The sequence below is a fragment of the Fukomys damarensis genome, unplaced genomic scaffold (assembly GCF_012274545.1).
Source record: "Fukomys damarensis isolate Sample0158 unplaced genomic scaffold, DMR_v1.0_HiC HiC_scaffold_19, whole genome shotgun sequence".
NCBI classification, from domain to species: Eukaryota; Metazoa; Chordata; class Mammalia; order Rodentia; family Bathyergidae; genus Fukomys; species Fukomys damarensis.
In genome coordinates, this window is record NW_022900931.1 from 41,058,988 (window position 1) to 41,084,569 (window position 25,582).

Here is a 25,582-nt window from a genome sequence, read left to right on the forward strand (position 1 = left end):
GGGCCTCTGGGGAGGCCTCTGGGGCAGCCGCACCCCCAATTACAGGGCGGGAGGCGACTTGGAAACGGCTGTCCGAGCTCTGTGTCCTTGCTGGTGTCCAGTGGCTGCTTGCCCAAGAGCCCTTCCGAGGGGAACAGCTGTCTGGGGTGTTTGGAAGCCACCACCCCGCCCGGGAAAGCAGGGGCCCATCCTGGTCTGTTCTGTCCCTTGACTCCTCTTGCTTCCTCTCCTCTTCCCAGCTACTATGCCGTGCTGTACCCCATGGTGTACCCCATGAAGATCACAGGGAACCGGGCGGTGATGGCGCTGGTCTACATCTGGCTGCACTCCCTCATCGGCTGCCTGCCCCCTCTGTTCGGCTGGCCGTCGGTGGAGTTTGACGACTTCAAGTGGATGTGCGTGGCCGCCTGGCACCGGGAGCCGGGCTACACCGCCTTCTGGCAGATCTGGTGCGGCCTGTTCCCCTTCTCGGTCATGCTGGTGTGCTATGGCTTCATCTTCCGCGTGGCCCGGGTCAAGGCCCGCAAGGTGCACTGTGGCGCTGTGGTCATCGCGGAGGAGGACGCGCAGAGGAGCGGGAGGAAGAACTCCAGCACCTCCACCTCGTCGTCGGGCAGCCGGAGGAACGCCTTTCAGGGCGTGGTCTACTCGGCCAACCAGTGCAAGGCCCTCGTCACCATCCTGGTGGTGCTCGGCGCCTTCATGGTCACCTGGGGCCCCTACATGGTCGTCATCACTTCCGAGGCGCTCTGGGGGAAGAACTACGTCTCGCCGACCCTGGAGACCTGGGCCACATGGCTGTCCTTCACCAGCGCCGTCTGCCACCCCCTGATTTATGGCCTCTGGAACAAGACGGTCCGCAAGGAGCTCCTGGGCATGTGCTTTGGGGACCGGTACTACCGCGAGCCGTTTGTGCAGCGACAGAGGACGTCCCGGCTCTTCAGCATCTCCAACAGGATCACAGGTAACGTGGGCGCCTGGGAGGAAAGGGCTTCCCGGCCCAGGGCGGAACTTTCCTGGGGTTTCGGGCTCAGTGGCTCTGGCCTGTGCACCGGGAGTACTGACTGACAGTGGCCCAGGGCAGCAGAAAGCACAGATCGCCATGGGGCGGGGGCACCAAGAGCAGGCGCTGTGAGGTCCAGGCTGCTCTCCTTCACGCGGCAGTTCCAGGCCGTGCTGGTGGGAGGCCAGTGGGCATTCTGAGGACTCAGGCAGGGCACCCCCACATCCTCCTGTTAGTGTGGCTGTTGCCCAGCACTCTCTCCTCCTGCATCCCTCCTCCAGTCTGTGTCGGGCGGGGCTTTCCTCCCAGTCTCTGGTACCTGGGGGAGGGCGGTGTCCCACCTCAGCCCACACGGGGATGTCACTGCCTTGTGGCCGAAGCTCTTCGGAGTCAGTCTCCCTACTTTTGATGAGACTCAAGCGGAACCATGGCTTTACACGGGGACTAGACTTATTCTTTTTTAACTTTTTATTTGGAAATGGTTTTGGATTTATAGGAGGTTGGAAAAGCAGCACAGAGGGCCTCCCTTGGTGTCGCCCTCTTGCATAAGCAGAGCACAAGAGCAAAGCCAAGGCCTGATGCATGCAGGGCAAGTCCCAGCCCAGCCCTCCTCTGACCCTTTCCTGCAGAGCTGGCCAGAGTTCTGTAGGGTGTGCCTCAGATGCTCTCTTCTGATTAGAATGAGGCTACATGTTTTGTTTTTGGCAAGAATGCCTGAGGGCGAGGGCTGGGTGGATCCGCTGGTGCACATCTGTCGCCTGTCCCTTGGTTAAGGGGGGGTCTGTCAGATTTCTCCAGCTCAGGGGTGCAGTCTCTCTGTAGTGGTTAATCAGTGCCGTGGGACAGCTGGAGACTGCACAGGTGGCTCTGGTCCTCAGCACCTGATGCTGCAGCATAGTTGGACCACAGCTGAAGGCGACCGTCCCTGCCCATGCTCGATGGAAGGTGTGGAGGGCGTCACCTGCACACCGCAGCCCTAACCTCTGCCAGATGGCGCTGGCTGCTCGTCAGACTGTCTAGTTCACGGTTCCCCTTAGGAAGCTGGGGGTTCTGTACGCCTCTCGAGGAGGGGCGGGGCTAATGACTTCTAAACACTGGGGGCCCAGAGGTGACAGACAACCTTTTCCACGTGGCAGGGACACTCGCCAGCCTCCCTGATGGAGTTCATGGGTTGGTGGAGTGTTATTTCCAGTTGTAGGAAGGAAGTCTGGGACTTCTTATTTTGATCATAGAAATAAAAAAATAAAACATTCTCTCTGCATCCCAGTATTTAAACCCACCGAAACACCTACCCCTGCCACTTACAAGTCCGTGTTTCCAAGTAGAACTTGGAAGCCAGGACCATGTTCCACCTTTGGCTCCATTTCTCTGATGAACATACCCGGATTTTGTGGTCAGTTGTCTTCCGGGCCAAAAATGATAGATGCTGTCCATTCTGGCAAAGTGGGGATTGAGGAAGGAAAAAACAAAGGAGAGAGAATGGAGGAAGAATGAGAAGATAGAATGAAAAGAAACATTTGTTTCTTGCCAAGACTTCCGTGCCAGTCGCTGGGGATTGGCCTTGATTTCTCGAGGCTGGTAGAGCCGGCCCCAGCACCAGCCGAGGTTAGGCCAGCAGCCGGCGTCTCCTCTCAGTTAGGGAGCAAGCAGTCTGGTGGGATCCTTTGGGTGGGAGAGCTCGTGGGGTGCGGCCAGCTCCAGGGTGGAGTCCTTGTCCCTCCCCGAAGGGCCTGACCACAGGACGGGCGGCAGCATCAGGCACTAGTGTGGGGAGCAAGGCCCAAGTAGGGGCCGATCCCCGTGCCACCCAAGCCAGGAATGCCCACTGCCTTCCTGACGGAGGGATGAGCCTGTCCACCACGGCTCACCGTCTGTGAGCAGGGCTTTGATCTGTGGCTGCTTCCAAACGCAGGTCGGTTCCCCTGCCGTGAGCGGCACCTTTGGGGACACAGGGGCCTTAAAAGTTGCACACCTCCAGCAAGGAATGCTCTGGAGGCTCTGGGTGGTGTTTGTCTGTTTGCATGGGCATTAGAAAATGCGATCATTAGCTTCCTTAAAACAGTGCTTTTTGGCAGAAACAGAGCAGAATTCCCAGAGTCCCTGAGCTTCCCTGCAGATTGGATGCCCACAGTCTAAGCACGTGACAGCGGTTCTTTCATGCAGGGCGGATTTCAGCCATAATCAGTGGATTTTGATTTTCCTGTTTTGTGCACCTGAATAGAGAAGCTTTCCATGGAGTGCCAGGTATCACTGGCCACCAGTACCTTCTGCTTCTGTGGTCTCATCAGCAGAGTCCTGAGGGCTCTCTGGGAGCGGAGTCTTGGGGCCCCTGGGAGGTGCTGGGGCACCACTCGTGGGGTGGCAGCCCTGGCTTCCAGGTCCAGAAGGTGAGCTTCATGCTGACAGGTGCTCTGGGGATGCGGCCCCTCAGACCCAAAGCTGACCAGTGGCTGCTGCCAGTCTAAGGGGCAGGAGCTTGCGGAGGAGCCTGCAGGACCTGCCGTGCACCTGACAGAGCCCACCTGAGAGCCAGGCCACACGCCGCCCTCCCTGGGGACGGAGCTCCGGTCCCCGGGGGAGGAGGACCTGTCTCCTTTCTCAGAGGGAGATGCCCCTGGAAGGTCTTCTTCGAGCTGTCTTGGCTGGAAGGAGGGAGGGGGAGCTGGAGCCTTGAGTTTTCCTCCCCTGCGTCTCCATGCTTTTCCTGTGGCCCCGCGAGGGCCCCCAGTTACCTCAGCATGCCTGCCCCACCGTGGAGAGCTGTCTGTTCTGTAGCAGCGTCCACAGGGAGAGAGGGAAGCTTGTTCCCGGCTTCTGCGGCAGCCTCAGAGCTGCTGTCCAGATCCCAGTGTGGCCTGCGCCAGCCCTGCTGGCAGGGGGTGGCCCTGTAGGCTCCACTGCCCAGGCCGGGCCTCTGGTTGGTCACGGCTGAGTTTTAGGCTAGGACCACAAAGCAGGTGGCCGGATGTAGAGGAGATGTTTGGGGTCTTCGTGGTCCCAGCCCTGGAACCAACGCCCAGCACAGAGGGAAGTAAAAACACAGCTCCTTATGGATTCCCAAGAGGGATGGAAGGAAGTTCTGGGCGAAACTTCCCGTGCCTGCCCGGTCTTCCTCCCTATTTCCTCCTGGCTCCAGGGAAGGAAGGAGTGTCCTGTCACCTTGTACCCTCAGAAACACTGGATAAATGGGGTCTTCTGTCAGGAGTGTTACAGGAGAATCAAGATCATCCTTTATTGCTGTCATTCACTGTCTTAGTCCATTTTCTGCTGCTGCAACAAAATACCTGAGGATGAGGGATTTATCAAGAACAGAAGTTTATTTGGTTTATGATCCTGGAAGCTGGGCAGTCCAGAGACCATCTGCTGGCGAGGGCCTCTGTGCTGTGTCTTCCCACTGGGGAAGGTGGACAGTGAGGGCAAGAGGACAGGAGCCCACTCCTGAGGCCCCCAAGCCACCTCTGTGGCTGGGACATTCAGCCCTCCTGAGGCCCCCTGCCCGGCATGGCTGCCCTGGGGCTGATTCAGTCTCTACCACCGTAGACAGGAGGTACACGTTGGAACAGCAGCCGTCATTAAATCTGTGAGGCAGTAGCTCTTCCTCCTGAGATCCGAGGAATCTGACCCCCCCCCTGCTTAATTGGCTAAGAGCTTTTTATGTCCATGTCCCCTTTCCTGGAGCTCCAGCACTTCTTTATGGCGTCGTCATTTTCCGGCTTCAGGAGGGTATTCAGTGACCCATCTTCCCTCCACCCTCCACCCGCCACCCCTGGCTGGCGCCTGTCCTTCCTGTCTGGTGGCACTTGGGCCATCCCAACCTTCCATCCAGGGTGAGTGCTGGGCAGCCTGGGGCCAACTGGCGATGGCGGGCCAGCTTCTGGGCCGCAGGGTGGTCCAGCGGGGCCAGTTCCCCGTCAGCTGCTCCCCGTACCTGTACGGCTGGTTGGTTTTCTGGGGAAGAGATCTCCAGCCGCCAGCCCAGCTTGAGTGGGGCAAGGGTCAGCATCCGATTTTAACCCTTGGGAGGTCACTGTCCAAAAGTTACCTGAGAAACACACTCACTACCAACATGCTGAAATGCAAAACGAAACAACCTCCAGATCTGCATGTATCATCGACTAAAACACGATTGTAACTTATTTTCAGTTATAGAGATTATTAAAGAAATAAGTCTTTTCCAGATTTGCTGTATCTTATGTATAGTACCCTACTGAATGTCACACACCCTCACAAAACGTGTATCACAACCAAACCGGTGGCTTGAATGTCACGGCTCCATTAGTTACATAGTAAGGCGCAGCTGCTCGATGCCCTGGACCCGTGTGCCCCGTGTGTGTGCCAGTGGCATCTCCGATCAGCCACCGCCTCCCGAGGGCTGAACACGCGGCGTTCTGCCTTGTCACTTCTGCCCTCTGGAATGCCTGGTGTCTTCATGGCTGGGCCCCCGGGTCACGCTCTCTGCCGTCTCTGGCAGTTGAGGATGGGGAGGAGCAGTCGAGGGTCCAGGTGCCTGCAGAGACCCCTGGGCCTCAGGTCTCTGAGCTCTGGGGGCCTCTGTCCAGCCTCCTCCCCAGCTTGCTTTCCTGGGCCCGTGTCATCGTCATCCATCTGCTCCACAGCTTCCCCCAGTTTTCTCTCCCTTTGGGGTTTGAGCCTCTTTTAAAAATTCCCCTTGGAACCGGACACGATGACACAGGCCTGTAGTCCCAGCACTCCGGAGGGCTGAGGCAGGAAGGACTGCAACTTTGAGCCTAGCCGGGCAATTTAGTTGACTTAGCAAGACCTTGTCTTAAAACAGGCAAACAAACAAAAGTCTGGGGATGTAGCTCAGTGCAAAGGCCCTGGGTTCGATCCCTAGTACCATATAAATAAAGAAAAATTCCCTTTTGATACACAAGCAGGACTGTGAGAGGGAAGCAAGGGGTTATATCCACCATGACTTTATGAAGACCTCCCCACAAGACTGCTCGAGGGTGTCCTCCTGCCATTTTGGGGTCTGTTGGCATTAGGAGGGCTTCCTCTGTGGAGAGATCAGGGGTCCTGACCTGGCCTCCGAAGTCTCCCCTCTTTCCACACAAGGGACAACAGAAAGAATGAGCTGAATGTGGTAATCCTAGCACTCTAGCCAGAGGGCCCCAAGTTTGGGCCCAACCCGGGCAACTTAGACCTGTCTCAAAGTAAATTATTAAAAACAAAAATAGGGATGAGGGAGGCTGGGGACAAGCTCAGTAGAAAGGCCCTGAGTATAAGCCCCAGTACTGCAAAATAAATAAAAATAAATCTAAGTAAGCAAGCAGAATGGAGGGCAGAGGCCAGGGCGGCGGGGAGACAGAACTGGGTGGGTGGGGCCGCCTGTCACTGCCGACTCTGCCTTTCAGACCTGGGCCTGTCCCCGCACCTCACCGCGCTCATGGCCGGCGCACAGCCCCTGGGGCACAGCAGCAGCACTGGGGACACCGGCTTCAGCTGCTCACAGGACTCAGGTAAGCTTGCTCTGTAAGCCTCTCTCACCTGTGTCATGGGATGTCCAGCTGCAGCGGGACAGACAGACAGCTCCCAAGGTATGCAAGGCCTCTCCAGTCCTGGCCTTAGCATTTCTGTGCCTCAGTTTCCTCCACTGTCAAACAGGCGCCTCCGTTTCCGTTCTCCCTACCACACGGAGAGTGCTGCTCTCAGGTTGGAAGTCAGGAAGAGCCTTTGAAACATTAAAATTAAAAAGACTGGCACTCTTACACAAGCAGCGATCGAAAGATACAGTGAGTGTTTACCTTTCAGAAACTTTCTACAGTAAAAGACATTGCCAAGAGTGATGGAATTAGTGTTTGAAATAAGGGAGTAATTTTGAATATTCTGAGGGGGATTAATGGCACTGGGTCTTTTACCATAATACATTTTTCCGTTTAAACGTTCACCATATTTTATGAGCACCCCTCAGCCAGACATCTGCAGCATTTTCTGTCAGATTAAAACATTACGGTGTGTCCTCATCTGTCTCATGCACTGGGCCTGGCACTGAGCAAATTCTGCCTCTTCCCTAAAGTCAAAATGAATGCGAAAGGTAAATGTTTTGAATCAATTCAAGACACTCAGGAAAGAAGCCTTCCAGAACTGCTTCAGAGAGTTGCAACAACAGTGGGATAAGTGTGTCAGAAGGGAGAGGAAGTATTTTGAGGGCACTCATGACAGTGTGTCTTTTACTGTAACAAACTTTTAAAAATTTAAACACACACCATATTTTTCAAGCATACTTGGTAAAAATCACTGGGGCAGCCAGGCCCTGGGGTCTACCTGCCTGGTTCCCCATCTCCTGTCAGCCTGTTAGGAGCTGTGGGGTCCCAGGCAAGCTGCTCCATCCCCCTCTGAACCCTGAGCTTCTGGTCTGGGTGGTGGTGGAGATACTCCCATGCACGGGGCAGCTAGGAAGGAGGAGACCCCGTGGCTGTGAGGCACTGCTCGGCCCCCTGCACAGAGCCCACCGGAAGCTCAGCGCCCAGAAGTGCATGGCTCCACTCTTCCCCTCACCACACCAGAGCCTGTTCCCAGCACCTGTGGACACAGCGAATGCTACCCGTGCCCACAGAGTGTGTGACTGGGGACAGGGAGTCGGGAGTGATGGGGACAAGGCCAGCACTGTAGGCAGAAGAAAATGTGGGCTTTGGGTCCCCACGGACCCGAGTGTTAGCCCTCGCCCAGCGCTTGTGAATGGTGCCCCGCTGAGTAAAGACTCCTTTGGTGTGGCCCCTGGTGCCACGCACAGCACTGAACCTCGACGTGTGTCAAGTCGGGGTCCCGTGAGCTAGGCTGTCGAGGGCACCCATTGCAGACACGGATACTGCGAGGTGAACCAACCCGCCAGGGACCTGTGTCTGCACTTGCCCGGGTCTGGCCTGTGTCTCAGCCACGGGATCACGCCTGGCAGGGGCTCCAAAGGAGGGTGCCCAGGCTTCCTGGTGTCCCTGATTTCCTGAGCACGGAGGCCTCGATGAATTGAAAGTTGGACACCGAGAACAAGGCTGGGGTCCCGTCCCTCTCATGGCCTGCTCCACTTAGTTCTCTGACAGGACTTCCTGCCTTTATTTCCCCACTTTCAGGGGTACATTTTTCATTCCTTTGTAGCTCCCCAAAGAACTTCAAATTTGCTAGTTTTTCACGTTTCTATAGCTCAGTATATTTTAGCCATGGTGGTAGAAATGCAGGGTGAGACAGAATAACTGCAGATAGGATCTCGCATTCACTGGGCCCATCCCCTCCCTCCTTCTGTGCACCCCGTAGCAGCCCGGGTGGAGGTCTGGGTCGGCAGGGCGCCCTGGGTGTGGGCTGGAGGGTGGGTGGGGAGGAGGCCGCACAGCACTTCGGCCCTTGTCTCAGGAACAGACGTGATGCTGCTGGAGGACTGGACGTCAGACGATAACGCGCCCTCCCACTGCGCATGCCCACCCAAGAGGAGGAGCTCGGTGACGTTTGAGGACGAAGTGGAACAAATCAAAGGTTGGTTTCTGTAGCGATGGCTTCAGAGGATGTAGTGAAAGGGGCCCTGCACATCGCGGCGGTGCTCGCCCCGAAACTCCCAGCCCACGGGTCTCACGCGTCCCTAGGCACCGATAGCAGGCAGCGTGCATGCGTGTGACCCCCTCTCCTCCCCGGGGTCCATCTGATGGCCCTCTGCGGTCTGTTTCCTTTACGGATGGTGTGCAGTCACGAATCTGAACCTGCCGCTCTCAGCCCATCTGCTCCTAGGCCAAAGCTGCGACTGAATGTCACCCCAAAGCTGGCCACAAGGACACTAGAGTCCTGCTGTGGTCCCTGTCTTCTGGCGCTTGGGGCTGTCTCTTTCCCCCCTGTCACCCGGCTGGGGGTGGCCACCAGCACGTCTGAGACGTGAGTGAAGCACCAGATGTGAACATCAATACGGCCTGCCAGAGTTTTTGTTCATAGTTAACCTTATCTCTTCCACCACTGCCTCCCAGAGCCGATAAGCAAGGGAGAGGAGCCCCAGAGGGCAAAGCTGATCTGAGAGCGGGGTGTGGGCCGGCAGCTTCTCAGGCTTTGTCCTTTCAGGGAAAAGATGAACGGAACAGGGCCATCTGGGCAGGATGGAGGCCGACCCCTCACATCAGGGGCATAGGCAGCCTCTCTGCAGGCCTGAGAGCAAGTCACCAGCAGGGGGCGGCACTACCCAGCATCCCTCCGCGCTCTACCTCCTGGAGAGCTGTTCTGCGACGTCTTGCTCTCCAGAAATTTGTCCCCTGATAGCCAGAAAAATAGGCAGAGAGGCTCAGGATCATAGGGCACGGTGTGACCCTGAAGAGCCACCTCCCTTCCCCACCTCATTCTGGCTGTCGTCCTATCCTACGTGGGGTGCTTGGACCTTTAATGTCACTTCCAACCCTGAGGTTCTGGAGAGGAGAGACGCAGTGTAGGGGTGCAAGTTTATAGCTGCACATTTTTATGCTCTTCCAGGGAAGTAGAACAGAGAACTCTTTCAAAACTATAAAAATTGTGATTAGCATTAATAGTGAGTTTTTATTAAGACTTTTCTAAAAGACAGACCCGGGCTAAATATTTTTCCAAAGAACTAATTACAGTAACCCTATAAAGTAACACACGCATCTCCCACACACAGACCAGGGCCTTAGCACTGAGCTACATTCCTGACTTTTCTTCATATTTTTAGCCAAGGCCTCAACTAAATTGCCCAGGCTGGGCTCAAACTTGTGATGCGCTTGCCTCAGTCTCCCAGAGTGCCGGGGTTCCAGCTGTGCACCCCCGTGCCTGGCCGAGATCTCCTTACAGACGAGGAAACTAAAACCAGACAAAATAGCTCTGGCTTCCCAGGTAGTGCGTGGCTCGGCCTGGCGACCTCCGGGGCCTCCTTCCTCGGCGTGAGGCAGCAGCAGGTGTATTCCTGGGACAGCGCGGGGCCTGGCTGCTCACTGACCTCTTTCTGCCTCTCCCCCAGAAGCTGCCAGGAACTCTATTCTCCACGTGAAAGCTGAAGTACACAAGTCCTTGGACAGCTACGCAGCCAGCTTGGCCAAAGCCATCGAGGCGGAAGCCAAAATCAACTTATTTGGGGAGGAGGCTTTGCCAGGGGTCCTGTTCACAGCGAAAACCGTGCCTGGGGCCGGCTTCACGGGCTGCAGAGGCAGCCGCACGCTGGCGAGTCAGAGGCTGCAGCTGCAAAGCATCGAGGAGGGGAACGTGTTAGCTGCAGAGCAGAGATGAGGGGCTCGGCGTGGCCAGGCTGGAGCCGGAGATGCTCCCCTGGGAGGCCTCCGCCCCTGTGCTGGAGCCGAACACCGGAGAGGAGACGTCTGGTGTGCAGCCTCCGGACTGTGACTCAGCAAGGACGTGTGGCTGGCCTGGGAGGCGGGACATCCAGGAGACCGGCCGCCTGGGCCAGAAGGGAAGCACCGCAGGCTGTTTCCTCTCTGTGTGCCCTGTGCTGGGCACCGCTTAGAGGCCGCCCGGGCGAACCCGTCCCGAGGTACCCAAACACAGCACTGCCGTTCTGAGCCCCGAGGTTTCTGTGTGGCCGATGCAGGAAGAGAGGTGCGTGGGGTCCTAGGCCAAATGGCCCATGGGCCGCCCAATCTGCTTCCTCCACGTGCTCCCCAGCCCGTGCCAGTGGGCACAGCCCATTGGCCGCTGGAGATGGGTCCACCCCACCACCTCCCACCGGACAGATTCTTTGGTATTCCCGAGGGAGAAACCACTATAAAAGACGGGCAGGTACCAGAATTAGATGGTTAGGACACAGTCTTCTCGAGACTGGCCAGGGCTGTGGTGCCAAGTGCAGCAGGCCACGACGCTGCTGCTGGCGGGAACTGCTTCACATGGGAAAGCCTGGGACAAGCGCTGTGGGTGAGGCTGGAGTGGCCAGTGAGTGTGGCCTCAGTCCACAGGGCGTGCCCAGTGCCAGTTACTACGGCGGCAACCTCGGCACAGCGCGAGGCGAGGCAGAGAGCAGTGGACCTGTACTCAGCCCTGTGCCTGCGTGTCATTTGGGACACCTGTCACCTCTCCAGGGCATTTGTGAAAGGAGAAAAGAGAGTGAGGTGTTGGGCTGGTCTCCGAGATCATTTCCAGCTCTCCTCCGTGTTCTCTGAATTTGTAAATGACAGTGGACCAGCATTTGCCTCTTTTGACAGCTCTCAGCGGCCCGGTGTCCTTGTGCTCCGCGGCTGATGGAATGTGGACCACGGAGACGCAGGAGTGAAGGAAGAGGCGCCACCTCCGAGGCGGGGTGGGACAGCAGGTGTGGGCTGCTGTCCTTAGCTAGAAGAGCAGCTGAAGTTTGTGACCGGGGAAGCCACGGGACCTCCTCCCCGTGCCACCCTTCTTCCTGGGCGATCCGATCAGCTAGGAGAGCAGGAGGTAGTCAGTCCAAGAGCACTCACTCTGTACGCTTGCAGGCAGCGACGCCAGCAAGGACTACCTTCGGAGCGCTTCTCTGGGGTCTCGCTGGCTCTGGGAGGTGGTGTCTTTGCTGTGTGGCAGGAACCAACGGCTTCCTCATCACCGGTGTGGAGTTTACAGGACTTTTGTGAGCCTGGGTTCTGCCACGTCTGTAGTGGCCCAGCTCGTGGATGGAGGCCACGCCGTCAGCTGCGTGCTGGGCTCGGGGTACCTGGGGCTCCTGCTGCTGTCTGCTGGGGGTGTCCTGTTTTTTCTGTATATGCACTGTATATAGCTTTTTCTAGTGCTTGTCTGATCTGAGGGAAGGCGACCCTGGTTAATCAGTGTGGCAGGGGCGGGGCGAGGTCTCTGGTCAGGAGATGCTGAGTGCCTTGGGATCCTAGAGTTGGAGGATGCTTCCGTGACTGCGCCAGGCTGGCTCTGGAGAAACGGCCGGGGCTCTCACGCCCGCTGGCTGCCCCCACAGCTGGCCGGTGATAGGACTGAACCCAAACCAACAGATGCTGCTTTTCACAACAGGCTTCACCGTTCCTCTTTATGCCATGAGGCCCGTGCATTTACGCACCTGCCAGGTACTGTGGCTGCTGGATGCACGGCACCAAGCCAGGCGTTGGGGGGCAGAAGCGCGAGGCCTTTTCATTCCAGTTGAGGGACAGACCTGGGAGGTGCGGGGCTCGGTAGTGATCGTGGAAAGGACGGTGGCCCCATAGGAAGGTAGGTGTTTCCCGCGAAGCAGGTGACGGTTTGCACTAAGCAGAGGTGTTCAGTAGGTCGGACCGCATTCTGCATCATCGGGACTCGGATTTGCCCCACTGAGCTGTGGAGGGAAGTGGGTGTGGAAGAGAGGAGGAGCTGGCCACACATCCCGAGGTTTCCAGGGCCGGCGGAGGTGCCTGCAGAGCCCCAGACCGACCCAGGCTCGCCTCGCCGGCTGTAAACCGCTGGGCAGTGGCAAGTGGGACATTTGGCCCCTTATTGCTTACATACCTCAGCACCGACTTCTGGTTCCGACAGGACCGACCCGAGGGCGGTTGCCCACTTCTGCTTTCCTCACCTGGATTTCCACTCCCCTCTGTGTGTGCTCATATACCAGGTGTGGGGCCACCAGAAGGCCCTGGGTCCCACCCACACCACCGCACCCACGCCAGCCTCAGTCACTAGGTGGCGGCAGCGAGGCCGAGAAGAGCCGGGGGTAAACAGCCGCGGTGGGCTGCCGGCTCCTGCTCCCTTCAGCCGTGACCCAACACTGAGCCAGCCCGCTTGTGCACCCCCGCGTGATCCCCAGGTCCTGCCTCGGAAGCACATCACTGCTTCTGGGGCGTGGGAGGAGCTTCATTCTCATCTGCAGAGCTGCTCTGCAGCCTTTCTCCAAAGACCTGACCAACCAGGAACACAAGTTCAGTGTTCACAAGATGAGGGAGGGAGGGAAGGTGCTTTGAGACAGGCCGAGATCCGGCTAGTTGCAGGAACCCGTGGGTGCTTCTCACACCCGCCGGTGTGCTGTGAGGCAGACCACTGCGGGGCAGGGACTCGTCTCTGGACAGACCACAAGATACTCTCACGACAAGCGTTCTGGGACGGTGAACTTGGAGTGGCGGCTGAGCGCCTACGTGCACAAGGCGCTCTACCACCACGTCCGCCGGGTGCAGCAGGGGTCAGGATGGGGCGGCCGTGCCCTGCTCCCACGCTGCGGCTTACTGGCTGGGCGTTCTTGGGCACGTTCCTCAGTATTTCTGCATCTGTAAAATGAGGTTTTGGAATGTTTGTGTGGAGGCCTCCTTTTATACGGGGTGGCCGTGTGGATCGCAGGAAGAAATACTTGTAAATCGCCCAGCACATATTGGGTGTGGGTAGAGCGGAGCCAGTGGCTCTGTTCTCAGTAACTCCGTGAGGGGCTGAACTATTCTTGCTTAGAGCTGTCTGTTCACAAGTGACCTGGAAATGGTAACTTATCCCAGATGGAGGTGCTGACCGCTGCTACCGTGGGGTGTCCTCTAACGTGCAGTACAGAGGAAGGGGAAGGCAGTGGAGAGGAGGGAGGAAAGGCTTGGTAGCATCTGAACAAAGTCTGAGGGAGCAAAACTCAGCTTTTCCGCTAAAAATATTTTTCCTACGCACTAATGGCCTATTTTCACAGAGTATTTCTGTGCTGCCCTGAATGTCTATTGAAGATGGTTTGCAGAGGCCCAAGTCACAGGACAGAATTCAGCCTTGACCCCTATCAGAAGGGACCTTCTCCCCAAGCAGTGCCCTTAGGTGCAGAGGGAAGGGAGTAGGGAGAGGCGTCCATGCTGTTACCTGAAGGGCATCCAGCACCTGAGGAAGTCTGTGGGAGAGAAAGGGGAAGGAAGTCAGTTTTCCCTGCACACACAGGGAAATGGCTGTGACCAGCCCTATGTGACTTTAAGAAGGGGCACCGTCCTAGTGAGTAGAAGAGAGGGACACAGTCCTGGGACAACGTTAACTGAGAGCTCAAAGTGAGACAAGTCAGTCGGGGCCAAAGTGCAGGTTGTTGGCCATGGGGCTGACGAGGAAGAGCAGCTTTGTAGCTCAAGGATGAGGAAGGATGGTCGAGTCAGCACTGTCAGACAAGCCACAAGGAACCGCCATCTTGGGAGACACTAATATCTGCTGGCCAGGCCTAAGAAAACAAAACATCCCGAAGATCCAGGGAAAGTGGCTTTGTTGGAAATAATCAGAAGCACAAACTCAAATCTGCACAAGATTACTAACACCACATTTTTGGTCAGTTTTTAGGAAAACATGACACAAAGTTGTATTCATTCTCCTCAGAAAACATTTTCCTGAGCAGTATTAGGAGTTAGCAGACCTTTCTGGTTTTCCTTTTGACTTCCTTTGAAGCATTACACATCACAGGCAAGTCAGCCCCTCCCAGAAGACGAAAGAGCCAGAGGATCAGGGGGCCTGGGCAGACAAGACCACAGCAAGTGTGGCAGAAAGCCCACGTGCCTGGAAGTGGATCTACTCAGCTGTGGACATGCCTACAGGAAGCTGTGTGTTATTATTTGAGAAAGGGTCTCACTATGTAGTTGAGACTGACCTGGAACTCACTATGTAGCCCCGGCTGGTCTCAAAACTCATAGCAATCCTCCTGCCTCAGCCTCCCGAGTGCTGGGATTACAGGCGTGCGCCACCACGCCCGGCAGCTGTGTGTTCTTTTAATGGACACCTGCATGCAGAAGTGGTTAAAGACCAAACCATCAACAAACATCGTCCAAGCTAGTCCTGAAGTATATTTAACTTGAAGATTTTGAATGATTTTTTAAAAAAGATAATGTTTCAGGTTATTATAGATCAGTATTTATAAACCAGTAAAAGTGTATTTAGAATAGTTTTGTTTACCTGATTAAATGTTTCCAGTATGTTTGTAGCTGTGGAAATTGTGAATGCGGACTTGCCTATGGTTGTTTCTGGGTGCCTTTCCCTTATTTTCTGCAGCAATAATCCTATTTCCAGCCTCATCATGGGCTAAAAAGAGGACCAGGCCAGACGGAGATCGGAGAATTAAGCGGGAGGTCTCGTATCAGAGTCACCTGGGTATACCCATCCATGCGCTTCCCCCGAGGCAGTTAAATTCATGGAATTAAGTGAATTCTTCTTACCATGCCCAATAAACACTGTTACCCTAGTTTTAAGAGGCGGTTTAAGAACATCAGTGCTTTATCTGTCAGTCCCCCGACAGACAGCCTCCATCCCATAAGCAACAGAGGGTGAGTGGCAGATGGTATCCATGTAACTCAGGACACCTTGGGGGAAGGCACCACCACCAGCCACAGCAAAGCCATCTACCTTCACCTGCATGCCTCCGCCTGCCACCGGAATCCAGGACCCTGCAGCTCAGCCTCTGAGGAATGTTCTCTTCGCTGCCTCCCTGACTGCTTGACTGGGACGCAGTACTTCTGAGTAACAGACACCAACATTCCCTGCAGTCGCTCTGGGGTGGTGGTGGTGACTAGGTTCCTTTGACGAAATGTACAGCAGTTTCAGGCTCACGGGAAAAGTTAAGCAGAAAGTAGAGTACCCTTACCTCCTGCTGCCTCCAACACAGCTCCCTGTCAGCATCCCAAGCCCTGGTGGACAAATGCCACCTTGATTCTGTTGCTCTCCCTGCCGGTCCCTCCGAGAACCCCCGAGTCCCCTGCTGGTCTCCGTCCTCTCAGATTCCAACACCCTCCATCACTTAGCCCCGTTATGCTTCATTAGAGTGAAAGAAAAATACAGCCACACTGCTGGGAGGTAAGAACCTCATTCCTCCTACAGGACAGAGGCTACACTGCACCCGAGGGACTGTGCACAGCCCAGGTGCAGGCAAAGTATCTCAGTCCCTTCCTCAGGATGTTCAGATTCCGAAGATGACGGGAACATCTAAGCTACCTGCTAATTCAACCCAAAGGGATGCATTACTATTTGCTATGGCACAGCTGCTATAGCAACTACACCAAAAACATCCACAGAGGGACCCAAAGCTGAGTGCAGTGACACACATTAACCCACCACTCAGGGCCTGAGGCAGGAAGACAGCCCGAGGCCAGCCTGGCCACTCAGTGAGACCCTGCTTCATTCAGCTCCTCGCCCATGCCAACCACGGCGCAGCCCCCTCGGGTCTGGCTTCCACCTCCATCCAGTGTCAGCTGGTGCCCGCGGAGCTGGGGGAGGACCCTGATGGATCCACAGCTCTGCGCTGGCAGTGTCCGTCTGCTGGAATTCTGGCAGCAATGAAGCTGCTTCCAACTGTGACTGGCACGGAGCTCTAGGTCACAGAGAAGTCACCCAGGTGAACTGCTGCCTACAGTGACAGTTCCAAGACTCAGGGACTGGGAAACTGAAAAAGGAGAATCAATGTGCTCGTCTAGAAATCCGTACACAGCAAGAGCCACTGAGGGTATGGGGGGAGAGATGAGGAGGGACAGCGGGAGAGAGGGAGCGAGCTTTAGAACGCACCCTTCCAGACCGCTTGACACTGCACTCCTCTCCGTCATACTTGATTATCTGCCCCAGCGCGTGACGAGCTGACAGCCCCTCCCTCCCACAGGGCTCTCTCCTGACAGAGACCCGGAATGTGGAGAGAGCGGTAAAAAGAGGCCACGCAGGCTGGGCAACTGTCCAAAAATATCACAGTACAGAAAGGGCGAAGGATGTAACTCTGCTACACAGGGCCTGTGGGTAAGATTTGTAGGCGCTGACTGAATGTAGGTGAACACTAGAATTAAGACCAAATATTAGAAGACCAAATAGTCAACAACTTGCTGTGAAATCTAGAATATGGAGAAAGACCCAGATGTCTGCCTTCAGAAGTACTGTGCTCTGGTGTGAACTGTCACGGTGTTCAGTGACTGAGGTAAAGAGAAAGTACCCTGGGAAGCAGTGGGTGTGGCGGCCACACCTGTAATCCCAGCACTTGAGAGCCCACGGATGGCAGGACATGGCATCTGTCTGAGGGGAAGCAGTGGGTGTGGCGGCCACACCTGTAATCCCAGCACTTGAGAGCCCACGGATGGCACGACATGGCATCTGTCTGAGGCCAGCCTGGCTCCACAGAGACCGTCTCAACAAAACAGAACAGCAAAAAACAAGTCCTGTAGAAAGTTCAATGAAAAAGCTCTTCTTTGTGACTCTATTATTCTCTGTGATTTCATCACAAAGAAGTCAAAATGGAAAAAGATTATTAAATCCAGGAAAGAAGAGAAAAGGTCCTCTTTTGTAACAGAAAAGCTTGGAAAATGTGGGTCAAAGTAGTGAGGCACTAAATAAGAAGTCAAATTTAGGATATCTTAAAACCAACTTCTTTAATTAGAAAGCATCAAGCATGCACATGGCAAGTGTAGAAATTTATTTGAACCAACATTTTCACTATAATGAAAATTACTCTTCAACATTGATCTAAGCTCCCACATCTGAAGGAGAGGGAAAATATTGCACTTTGCAGTTTCTAGCACTCCTCATACACAGCAAAAAGTTCGCAAACATTTTGCTAGTTTTGTTTTTATACACTCTCCCAAATTCATGCATACACTCATTCCAAATCAATGTTAGGTTATCCCCAAAAAAGGGAAGCTCCAAAAACCATAACCTTAAAATTGCACTAAAGTTCTGTAAAGAAAAAATATAATAAATGTCTTGTACAAATTTCAGAACATCGAAGTGCTTGCCAAAATGAGCTGATTATTCCTCGTCTTCATTGTCATTCTCCTGACCGGAGCCTTCTGACCTGTCACCCTCCAAGCGGTCTGGAAACACAGGAGAATCACAAAGAGAAACATGTTTATAATATTATAATTATAAATACACTTCAACATCTTTCACTTAAAACATTAAAATATGTAGTTCATAGAAATGTAAAATCAGGTCACTGTTCTGTACAGAACGGCCTTTTCCTGGAGAGGTAAGCACAGAAGAGTAAAGGCAGTGCACTGTGAGTTTGGATACACAAATAACCACAAACATAAAAAGAGAAACGCTCCCAGATCCCGCTGTGCCGCTCCGGTGGATTTCTAGCAGTGCTCTGGGAGCTGCTGCCCAGGGATGGAAAGGAGGCCATGTGGGGGAAATTATGGCACTGGGCGCTGGAGGAGTGCAGCATTTTGTCTGTAAAAAGTTAGAACTAAAAACAATAGCCAGGAATGCAGCTCAGCTGCACAGTGCCTGTCTGGCAATCACGAGGCCCTGGGTTTGATTCCCAGTACCCCCCAAAAACAAAAAACCAATACAGCAGTGTCTGAAATAAATGCGGTCTCTACCTTCAGGGCGGACTGTGTATCTAGGTTAAATACTCAAGCTAATACACGCAAACTGGCAAGCCCAGCCTGCCTTCTCAAACTGTCCGCACTTGCTCGTCCTTACTTGGCAATTTCACCCAACTCTTCAGATTAAAGGGGCCCTGTGGAAGCGGCTGGAGCTCTCCCCAGACTTTTTATACCCAGTCTGCAGGGCATCTGGGAACTCTCCAACACATCTCCGTGAACTTACAGCAACGATGGTTATCTGACTAGACTGTGGGGCCCCAGGGGTAAGAATTATTTCTTTTTAAAATCTTAATATCCCAGGGCCTAGTGTGGGACATTAATGGTTTCCTTCTTTTCTTTGCGGTTCTGGGGATCAAGTCGAGGGGCAGTGCATACCAGGCAAGCACTCTGCCAAGGAGGTAACACTTGTGAAGGTTATCACATGATGAGTACGGTTTTATGAAGATAAGATGTACTGCACTACGGTGTATGAACACAGCAACAGCAGAAAGTCACCGCCACCACAAAGATGGTGTCACAAAATATTTCCCCAAGGTAGTATGGAAAATATTTAAGTCAAGTATAAGGCAGTCACACAATCCACAGCAAGGGAAGACTGAGCCCTGTTTTCTGCATTATCTGCAGAGGCTGCATGTTCCATGATCCTAGATCAACGGCACCAATGACTGCACAGAACAGGCTATATTTTTACTGTCCAGGTGAATTAGATTAAATCTCCTCTTATGTATTATAAGAGTAATAACTTTATTAGATAGGGTCTTGATGTGTAGCTCAAGCTGGCCTTGAACTCACTATGTAGCCTAGGCTGGCCTCGAACCTACAGCAATCCTCCTGCCTCAGCCTGAGTGATGGCATTAGAGGAGGCCACCACCATGCCTGGCCTAAGATAGATAGAAACATACACTTATTTATTTATTTTTCTCTATACATTGTAATTTCTTCTAACGATGAAACCAACAGCGTAAGGACTGAAGCTCTCAGGTAAGGCAAGACATTATGGCCCTGGGAGAAGGCAACCAGAAAGGTGGCAGGAGGCATGAAGATGGGATTCTTAGGAAAGAGATGAGCTACAGGAAGGGCTTAGGTGTTCAGGGTCCCAGCAATAAGAAAGATAAAGATGGACTGCTCCAGCTTTAATCTGGAGGTTAAGAGAGAGAAATGCCTTTCCCTTCAATTAGGAAGAGACCTGAAGACAGGGAGGCAGGTTGCTTTGAACCTGCCCTGTCGTGGACCTATAGGGTCTGGGAACAAAGAAAGAAAATGGAATTCAGCTGGCAGGAGAGCAACTTGTAGCAACAGAAGGTGACGATTCCATGCGTTGGTGAGTCAAAGCTTGAGCCTGGACTTCAACCTCAGGGCCAGAGACGCATCTCCTCTGAGGAGGAGGTCACCTCATTCCGCAGATGGGGAGTGACAGCTTTCTGAACCCATGTGATCCTGGGAGTCACAGAGCAGTGAAGACATCTCTCCCACAATGTCCTTCCCATGAGCTAGCACCAGCTCTGCTGCAGGTCCTCACTTCCCAGTCTGCACCCACAAGGTTGGGAATGTGCCAGCCCATCCCCTGGGCTGGAGAATGTGCCCAGTCTTCAGAGACTCAGTACTCCCAAGCATCTACCTCCAGCTCTTCCAGGTCTGTCATGAGGCCAAACATTCTACTGTGATCCTGAAAATGGCTACCCTCAAAATTGGTGATGGGGGTGACAGGATGAAGTAATTCAGGCAAAGCTTCTGAGGCAGGTCGCTTGATCTGTCTGTAGGAGTGGCTCAGAAGGCCGCAGGCCCTTGGCCTTGCATCTGGGTTGCGCTGAAGGTGCTGCTCCACAAGATGGTGGAAGTGTGGGGACAAGGTTCAGTGGTAGGGGAGAGAAGGCGTACCAGTGGCCGGTCTCTCACCCAGGCCGGAGTTGGCTGCTGAACGTGAGGGGGCCATGGTCAGCTCCTCCAAAGGAACCGTGCCGGTGTCCCAACAGGCAGGGCACTGTGCCATTCAGCTTCTCCAGCAGCATCTGGGTGGCGGGCGTATCCTCAAAGGGGACATGGCCATTGGCCAGTTTACAGGCTGTGACATCAGGCTTGGCATCATAACCCTGAAGGTCCTGCTGGAGGACTTCCGGGCTGAGCCAAGGCTGAACCTTGATGCTGTACTTGGGAAGATCGCGGACCACACGCCACCGCTGCCCAGGACTGATGGTGCTGGGGTCGCTGCATAAACCAGACAGGTAGACCTTCCCATCCACAGGATCCGAATGTGGCCTGATTTGACACCCCTGTGAACATAACCCATGCAATGGATACGGTCCAGAGCCTTTAGAACAAACCCCTGCAGGGTATAAGCAATTGCCAGTTCATCCACACCATCCATGAAGCATCCACTGAGACCCTTTGCGGAACCATAGGCCACAGGTGCTGGGACAACCCGCAGCTCACCGTCTGCAATACAGGCGGCTCGATATGGCACGGGATTGGGATGGCGCAAGAGTCTAGAGACATGCAGCTCCCCTGCAAGATGTCACCAGCTCACTGGGACGAGCTTCTGGTCAATCCTGCGCACTGCCACACACCCTCCTGTGCTAGAGTAACTGCCACAGTCTTCAAACCCTTGGCCCGTAACAGCGTCCCTCTGGCAGGAAGCAACTCATGACTTCCTGTGTAGAGGAGGACGCTACAGGCTCTGGGCCCGCCTCATAGGCAAGAAAAGACGCAAGTCCCTAATGTGTATGCCCCCTTCAATCTCAAACACTTCAACCTGGTCCGGCAGTCAGCACGCGGCCCCAATCCGGTCTCAGCTCCGCCTCTGCAGGTTTTCTAAAATTTATATTTTTAATTACACAAGTTTTAGCTGTATAGAGAATGTAAGTATTCAATATGCATCTGTAAAATAAATGGATGAAATAAAACTTAAAACAGACCTTCATGTATCGTAATGGACCTCAACACAGTGGAATAATTTGTGACCCATAAAATATTTACTTGAGGGATGTTAGTATAAAACTATTATCTTAATTTTTTTTGCAGTGTGGGAGATAAACCCAGAATGTTCAATTTCAGACAAAGTTTCTACCATCAACCAGACTCTTCCCAAACCTGTGCGATTACATCATTCTTAGGTTAAATTACTTGCTGAGGGAAAATTCTGGAGAAACCTATTCTGTCAGGCTGGAGGAGCGTGAGGAGGCGCACAGCTTGTTTCAGTCTGGTTGCTTCAGTTTCTTCCGCTTGTCAGGCCACAAACAGATGGGGAAGAGGCGAGAGAAGAGAGGCCCCTCCCGGCCTTTAAGGCAGGGGTCTGCAGGGGATGTTAGAATGCTGCGTCCACAGCCCACCCAGGAGGCGGATGAGGGAGGCCAAAGACCACAGAACAACTGACAGCAGCTTCACAGAGCCCAGAGGCGTCCCTCAGAGTGGGACCCAGTCTCTAAGAAAAACTAAATGAAACCTGCTGCTCAGAAGTAGTAAAAATGCAAAGCAGCTCAACACCTTCATAGACCCGGGGCTGCAAGTACGGACTGAGGCGGGCTGAAGAACACTGCCACTGCCTTCTCTGAAAGGACACGGAGTAAAAACTGCTTCTATATCTAGCTCTTTTCAAAAGTACATGATGCAAACTGATTTTGCAAATAAGGGTTACATTTGTGAAAAGGTTCCCTACTCTCTGTTTAAGTTTGCCAGTGGTGTCAGATTATAAGAACTCCCTAAAGAAAACTTATGTTTCATAAAAATACTCTTATGTTCCAGAATATCCTTTACAATATTTACTTTCTTAAGAAATTAATAAATTTAACAGTAGTAGGCAGACACTTGATACTGGAAGTTCATTCCTTTCCTCATTTAGTCAGCAAACATTTACTGAATGACTATTATGTGCAGACATTGGTCCAGGAGCTAAAAATCCAGCTGCAAATAAGACAAATTAATTAGGTCTCTGTATGAGGGAGTACAATGGTGGAGGATTTGCCTAGCTTGTGCAAGTCCCTGGATTCAATTCCTAGCCTGGGGAGAAAAAGACAAACTGGGTTTCTGCTCTTCATAAGTTCACTTCTGGAAGAACACAGGAAAACAACACATACATTGTTCTCCTTTAACGTGTAATAATGCAACAAGTAAAAACAGGAAAAGTTAGGGTGCCAGTACTTGAGGAAAAGCAAGCAACGAATTGTGACTGTGTTAGAGTGGGTGTGAGGGGCACAGAAAGCAGCATCACCCCACTGGGCTGGAAGACACCTCAGGAGTTGAGAGGCGGGAGGGAGCGGGGTGTACTGCGCGGGCTTGAGGGAGAGGAGACGCCAGCTACCAGGCAGTGCGTGAGCACCTTGGAAGGTGAGGACAGTGGCCGGTGGGTCTGGGCCACGTGGGTAGAACCCTGCACATCGTAATGAGAAGTCTGTTTTATTATTTCAGTAGCAATGGGGAGCCCCGAAAATGTAAAGGGGAGATATAATTTATGTTTGCAAAAAGGGGTCACCAGCCTGCTACTTCTGTTTTTTTTGGGTACCAGGGATCGAACTCGGGTCCTTGTGCTGGCGAGGCAGGCGGCAGAACCACTGAGCTAAATCCCCGGCCCTACTTCTGTTTTTTAAAAAATGACAAAAAACGAGGCACGCCACACCCATTCTGCACTGCAAGGCAGGCCTGAGCGGAGGGAGGCCCGCAAAGCCTAACTTCTTTTCTGTTTGGCCTTTTCTTTCTTTCCTTCTTCCTTTTTTCTCCCTGGTACTAGGGACTGAAACCAGGAAGTGCTGAGTTACAGCTCCAGCACTTTTAATTTTTTAAATTTTAAAATCTTGAGGTAATCTCACTAACCTGCCTACTCTGGCCTTGAACTCACCATTCTCCTGCCTCAGCCTCTCAAGTAGCTGGAATTACAGGCGTGTGCCACCCAGCCTTTAAGAAGAAAGTTACTGAGCCCTTTGGCTTCTGTGTGAAAATCAGATCGTAAGCAGCATAAAGGAGACCAGAGGTCAGCATCGCTGGCTGTTGGGAGTGACTGCGTGACTTGGTTAGTGGCTGAGCGCCGCGGGACGACAGGCTCCGTACCAGCCCATCCCAGAGAAACCATACCTACCCAGGTCCAGAGCAACGAAATGACAGAAGTAATAGTATAGAATTTTATGAGACACAAGGAGGCACAGAAGAATTTTAAGGAGGGGAGGAACCTGTTCAGAATCTAAGATATTCTGGAAGCTTCCAAGCCCATCCTTCCCTTTCCCTTACAGTAGTGTATTCACGTCATTAATGGCACACAAGCCTCTGGATAATATGATCCTGGGCTGGATGACCACTCCACACCCAGCCAAGCAGTATCACACTGCCAGGTCCCATCTTTCCACAGTACCTCAAAGCTTACAGAGGTGTCAGAACTGCCTTCACATGCCAAGATGTGGCCTAGTCTAGAAGTGCAGTATTCATCAGATGCAGTAATTGGTTTGTTTTTTAAAGTACACAAGATCACACCTTATTCAGATAATTTTGAGTCAGAATCTTTAGGGGATGGGACCAGGTATTTGTAGTTTTAACTGCCCCACTCGAGAGGTAATGTGAAGAGGACTCCACTAAAAGTTGCACCTTTGGTAGGAAGGAGCCGCCTCATCTAATTCCTTGAACTTCCCAGGAAGCCCTGTGAGTAATAGATGGGCCTGAGGCATTCCGTGGTTAGGAGGTGCCGGTTTGGCCAAAATCCACGCCTAACTCTCCAGCTTATGTAAATGGTTGTACTTGGGGAGAGGAGAGGAATAGAGTGGCTGGCTGGCTGGGTGCGGGGGACATGCCAGAAGTCCCAACTCTCTGAGGCTGAGGAAGGAGGATCCCGAGTTCAGACCCAGTGTGGACAATTTAATAAGACCCTGTCTCAAAACATAAAATAACATAAAATGGACTAGGAACATAGTTTAGTGCTGAGGTGCTGGAATCAATCTTCCATGCTGAGAAACAACAACAACAAAAAAGAGTGGTTGACTAATTCGTCTATCAAATAACTATGCATCTTAAGGATAAAAGCAGTAGAAATATAAATTCTCGGATATCTTATTCTAGTCTTTTGCTATGAGAGACAAGCTGACCAGACCAACTTGAAATTATCTATCTAGCTTTGACGAATGGCAAAAAGAAATGGAAGAAATGGAATCCGTATGGTATAAAATACCTTACTCTAAAACCAAGATGAGTAGGTAACAAACCACTCTCACGGTAACATCTGTTTAACAGATTCCTGCACAACTGGAAAGAGAATTCATTTTCTTTAGGAAAATTTGAGGAAGGGCCAACTACCATATAAAAAACTGTAAAGAGCAAGTGTATTCTAACAAAAATGTTTTTCTTGATCGAATGCTGTCTTCTTAAATTTAAAATACTCATTAATTATTGACAAAAATGGAACAAAGAATGTTACAGTGATTACAGGAGTCCAGAGGTATTGCAAAAACATTCTGTTAGCTACTAACATTATTTGTTTACATTCTCGGTTTATGGTTCTGCCCATTTGAAATTTTTCCTTTTTCCCAGTAATAGTTAATATTTACAATTTGAGGATTTCTCTCTCACTAACATACAGGGCTTCTTTCTATTTTTCTATGTATAATACATTCTCAGCCTAGAAAATCATCATATGCTATTTACTTTGCCTGAATATTTGCCTCTCCATTCTTCTCTGAAGAAGTGATATTTAATGCACTACACTTCAGTGATAAGTAGAAGTTATTAAACAAAAAGTTGGGACAGGAAGGAACAGCACAATTATAAAAAAATCTATGAAATATAAGAGAGTTTGATGAAACCCAAAATTCAAAGGGGGCTGAGTGGGGGAATGGTAACAAGTAGGAAAGAATGCAGTAAATGAACTAGAAAAGCAGTCTGAGATCACATCATCCAGAGACTTCCATGTCTTTAATGACTTGAAGATATCACTATAAATGAAATTTATACAATGAAGGGAAAAAAGGCTTGATAGAAAGCTTTCAAATTCACATCTTGACGTTTATCTAGTGTAAGTATTACACACAACCTACTCTGTAAAGAGTTGGAATGAAATGAGGATATATAGCTATGATTAGTGTATTACTTGATGTATTGTGGGTATTCTATAATGGTAGAATAAATGGTATAATAAAGACTGATACCCAACATATGAGAAAAGTTATGGAATCAGTGAAAAGAGGTAAGCACTCCTGTTTGATGAGCATTTTTTAAAAATAATGGATACTAGATTGCTCAAGCACCGGGAGGTAGGCTGGCCCCGATCCACCACGGGAATCCCCCCCACCTGGCACTCTCAGATCTCCTGACTGTGCCAGTCTTTGGACCCACTCTGCAAAGACAGAGGTGGTCATCAAGTGTATTTTTCTGAGTTCCCAACTTCAAACATCTTTAAAGAAAGGGCGTGGGAAACCTGTAATAGAACATC

The 25,582-nt window shown here is 52.3% G+C and overlaps 2 protein-coding genes and 1 pseudogene across 6 annotated transcripts in view; 1 reads left to right on the top strand and 2 right to left on the bottom strand.

The window, feature by feature from the left end:
* The window catches only part of Gpr161 (G protein-coupled receptor 161), a 46,552-nt gene extending 34,189 nt beyond the window's left edge, over window positions 1–12,363 (top strand). For 2 of the 3 annotated variants that reach the window (XM_010633960.2, XM_010633962.2), the window contains 4 exons: window positions 240–964; window positions 6,379–6,483; window positions 8,369–8,488; window positions 9,960–12,363. In XM_010633960.2, coding sequence (XP_010632262.1) covers window positions 240–964; window positions 6,379–6,483; window positions 8,369–8,488; window positions 9,960–10,225 — 1,216 coding nt within the window. In that variant the 3' untranslated portion in view covers window positions 10,226–12,363. The remainder of the gene's footprint in view (window positions 1–239; window positions 965–6,378; window positions 6,484–8,368; window positions 8,489–9,959) is intronic. The other variant, XM_010633961.3, reaches the window with a different exon arrangement.
* A 4,856-nt stretch (window positions 12,364–17,219) lies between these two features.
* Window positions 17,220–25,582, bottom strand: part of Dcaf6 (DDB1 and CUL4 associated factor 6) — a 120,504-nt gene continuing 112,141 nt past the window's right edge. For 2 of the 3 annotated variants that reach the window (XM_033765670.1, XM_033765669.1), the window contains one exon: window positions 17,220–17,667. In XM_033765670.1, coding sequence (XP_033621561.1) covers window positions 17,603–17,667 — 65 coding nt within the window. In that variant the 3' untranslated portion in view covers window positions 17,220–17,602. The remainder of the gene's footprint in view (window positions 17,668–25,582) is intronic. The other variant, XM_033765671.1, reaches the window with a different exon arrangement.
* Window positions 19,047–21,101, bottom strand: LOC104868998 (annotated as a pseudogene).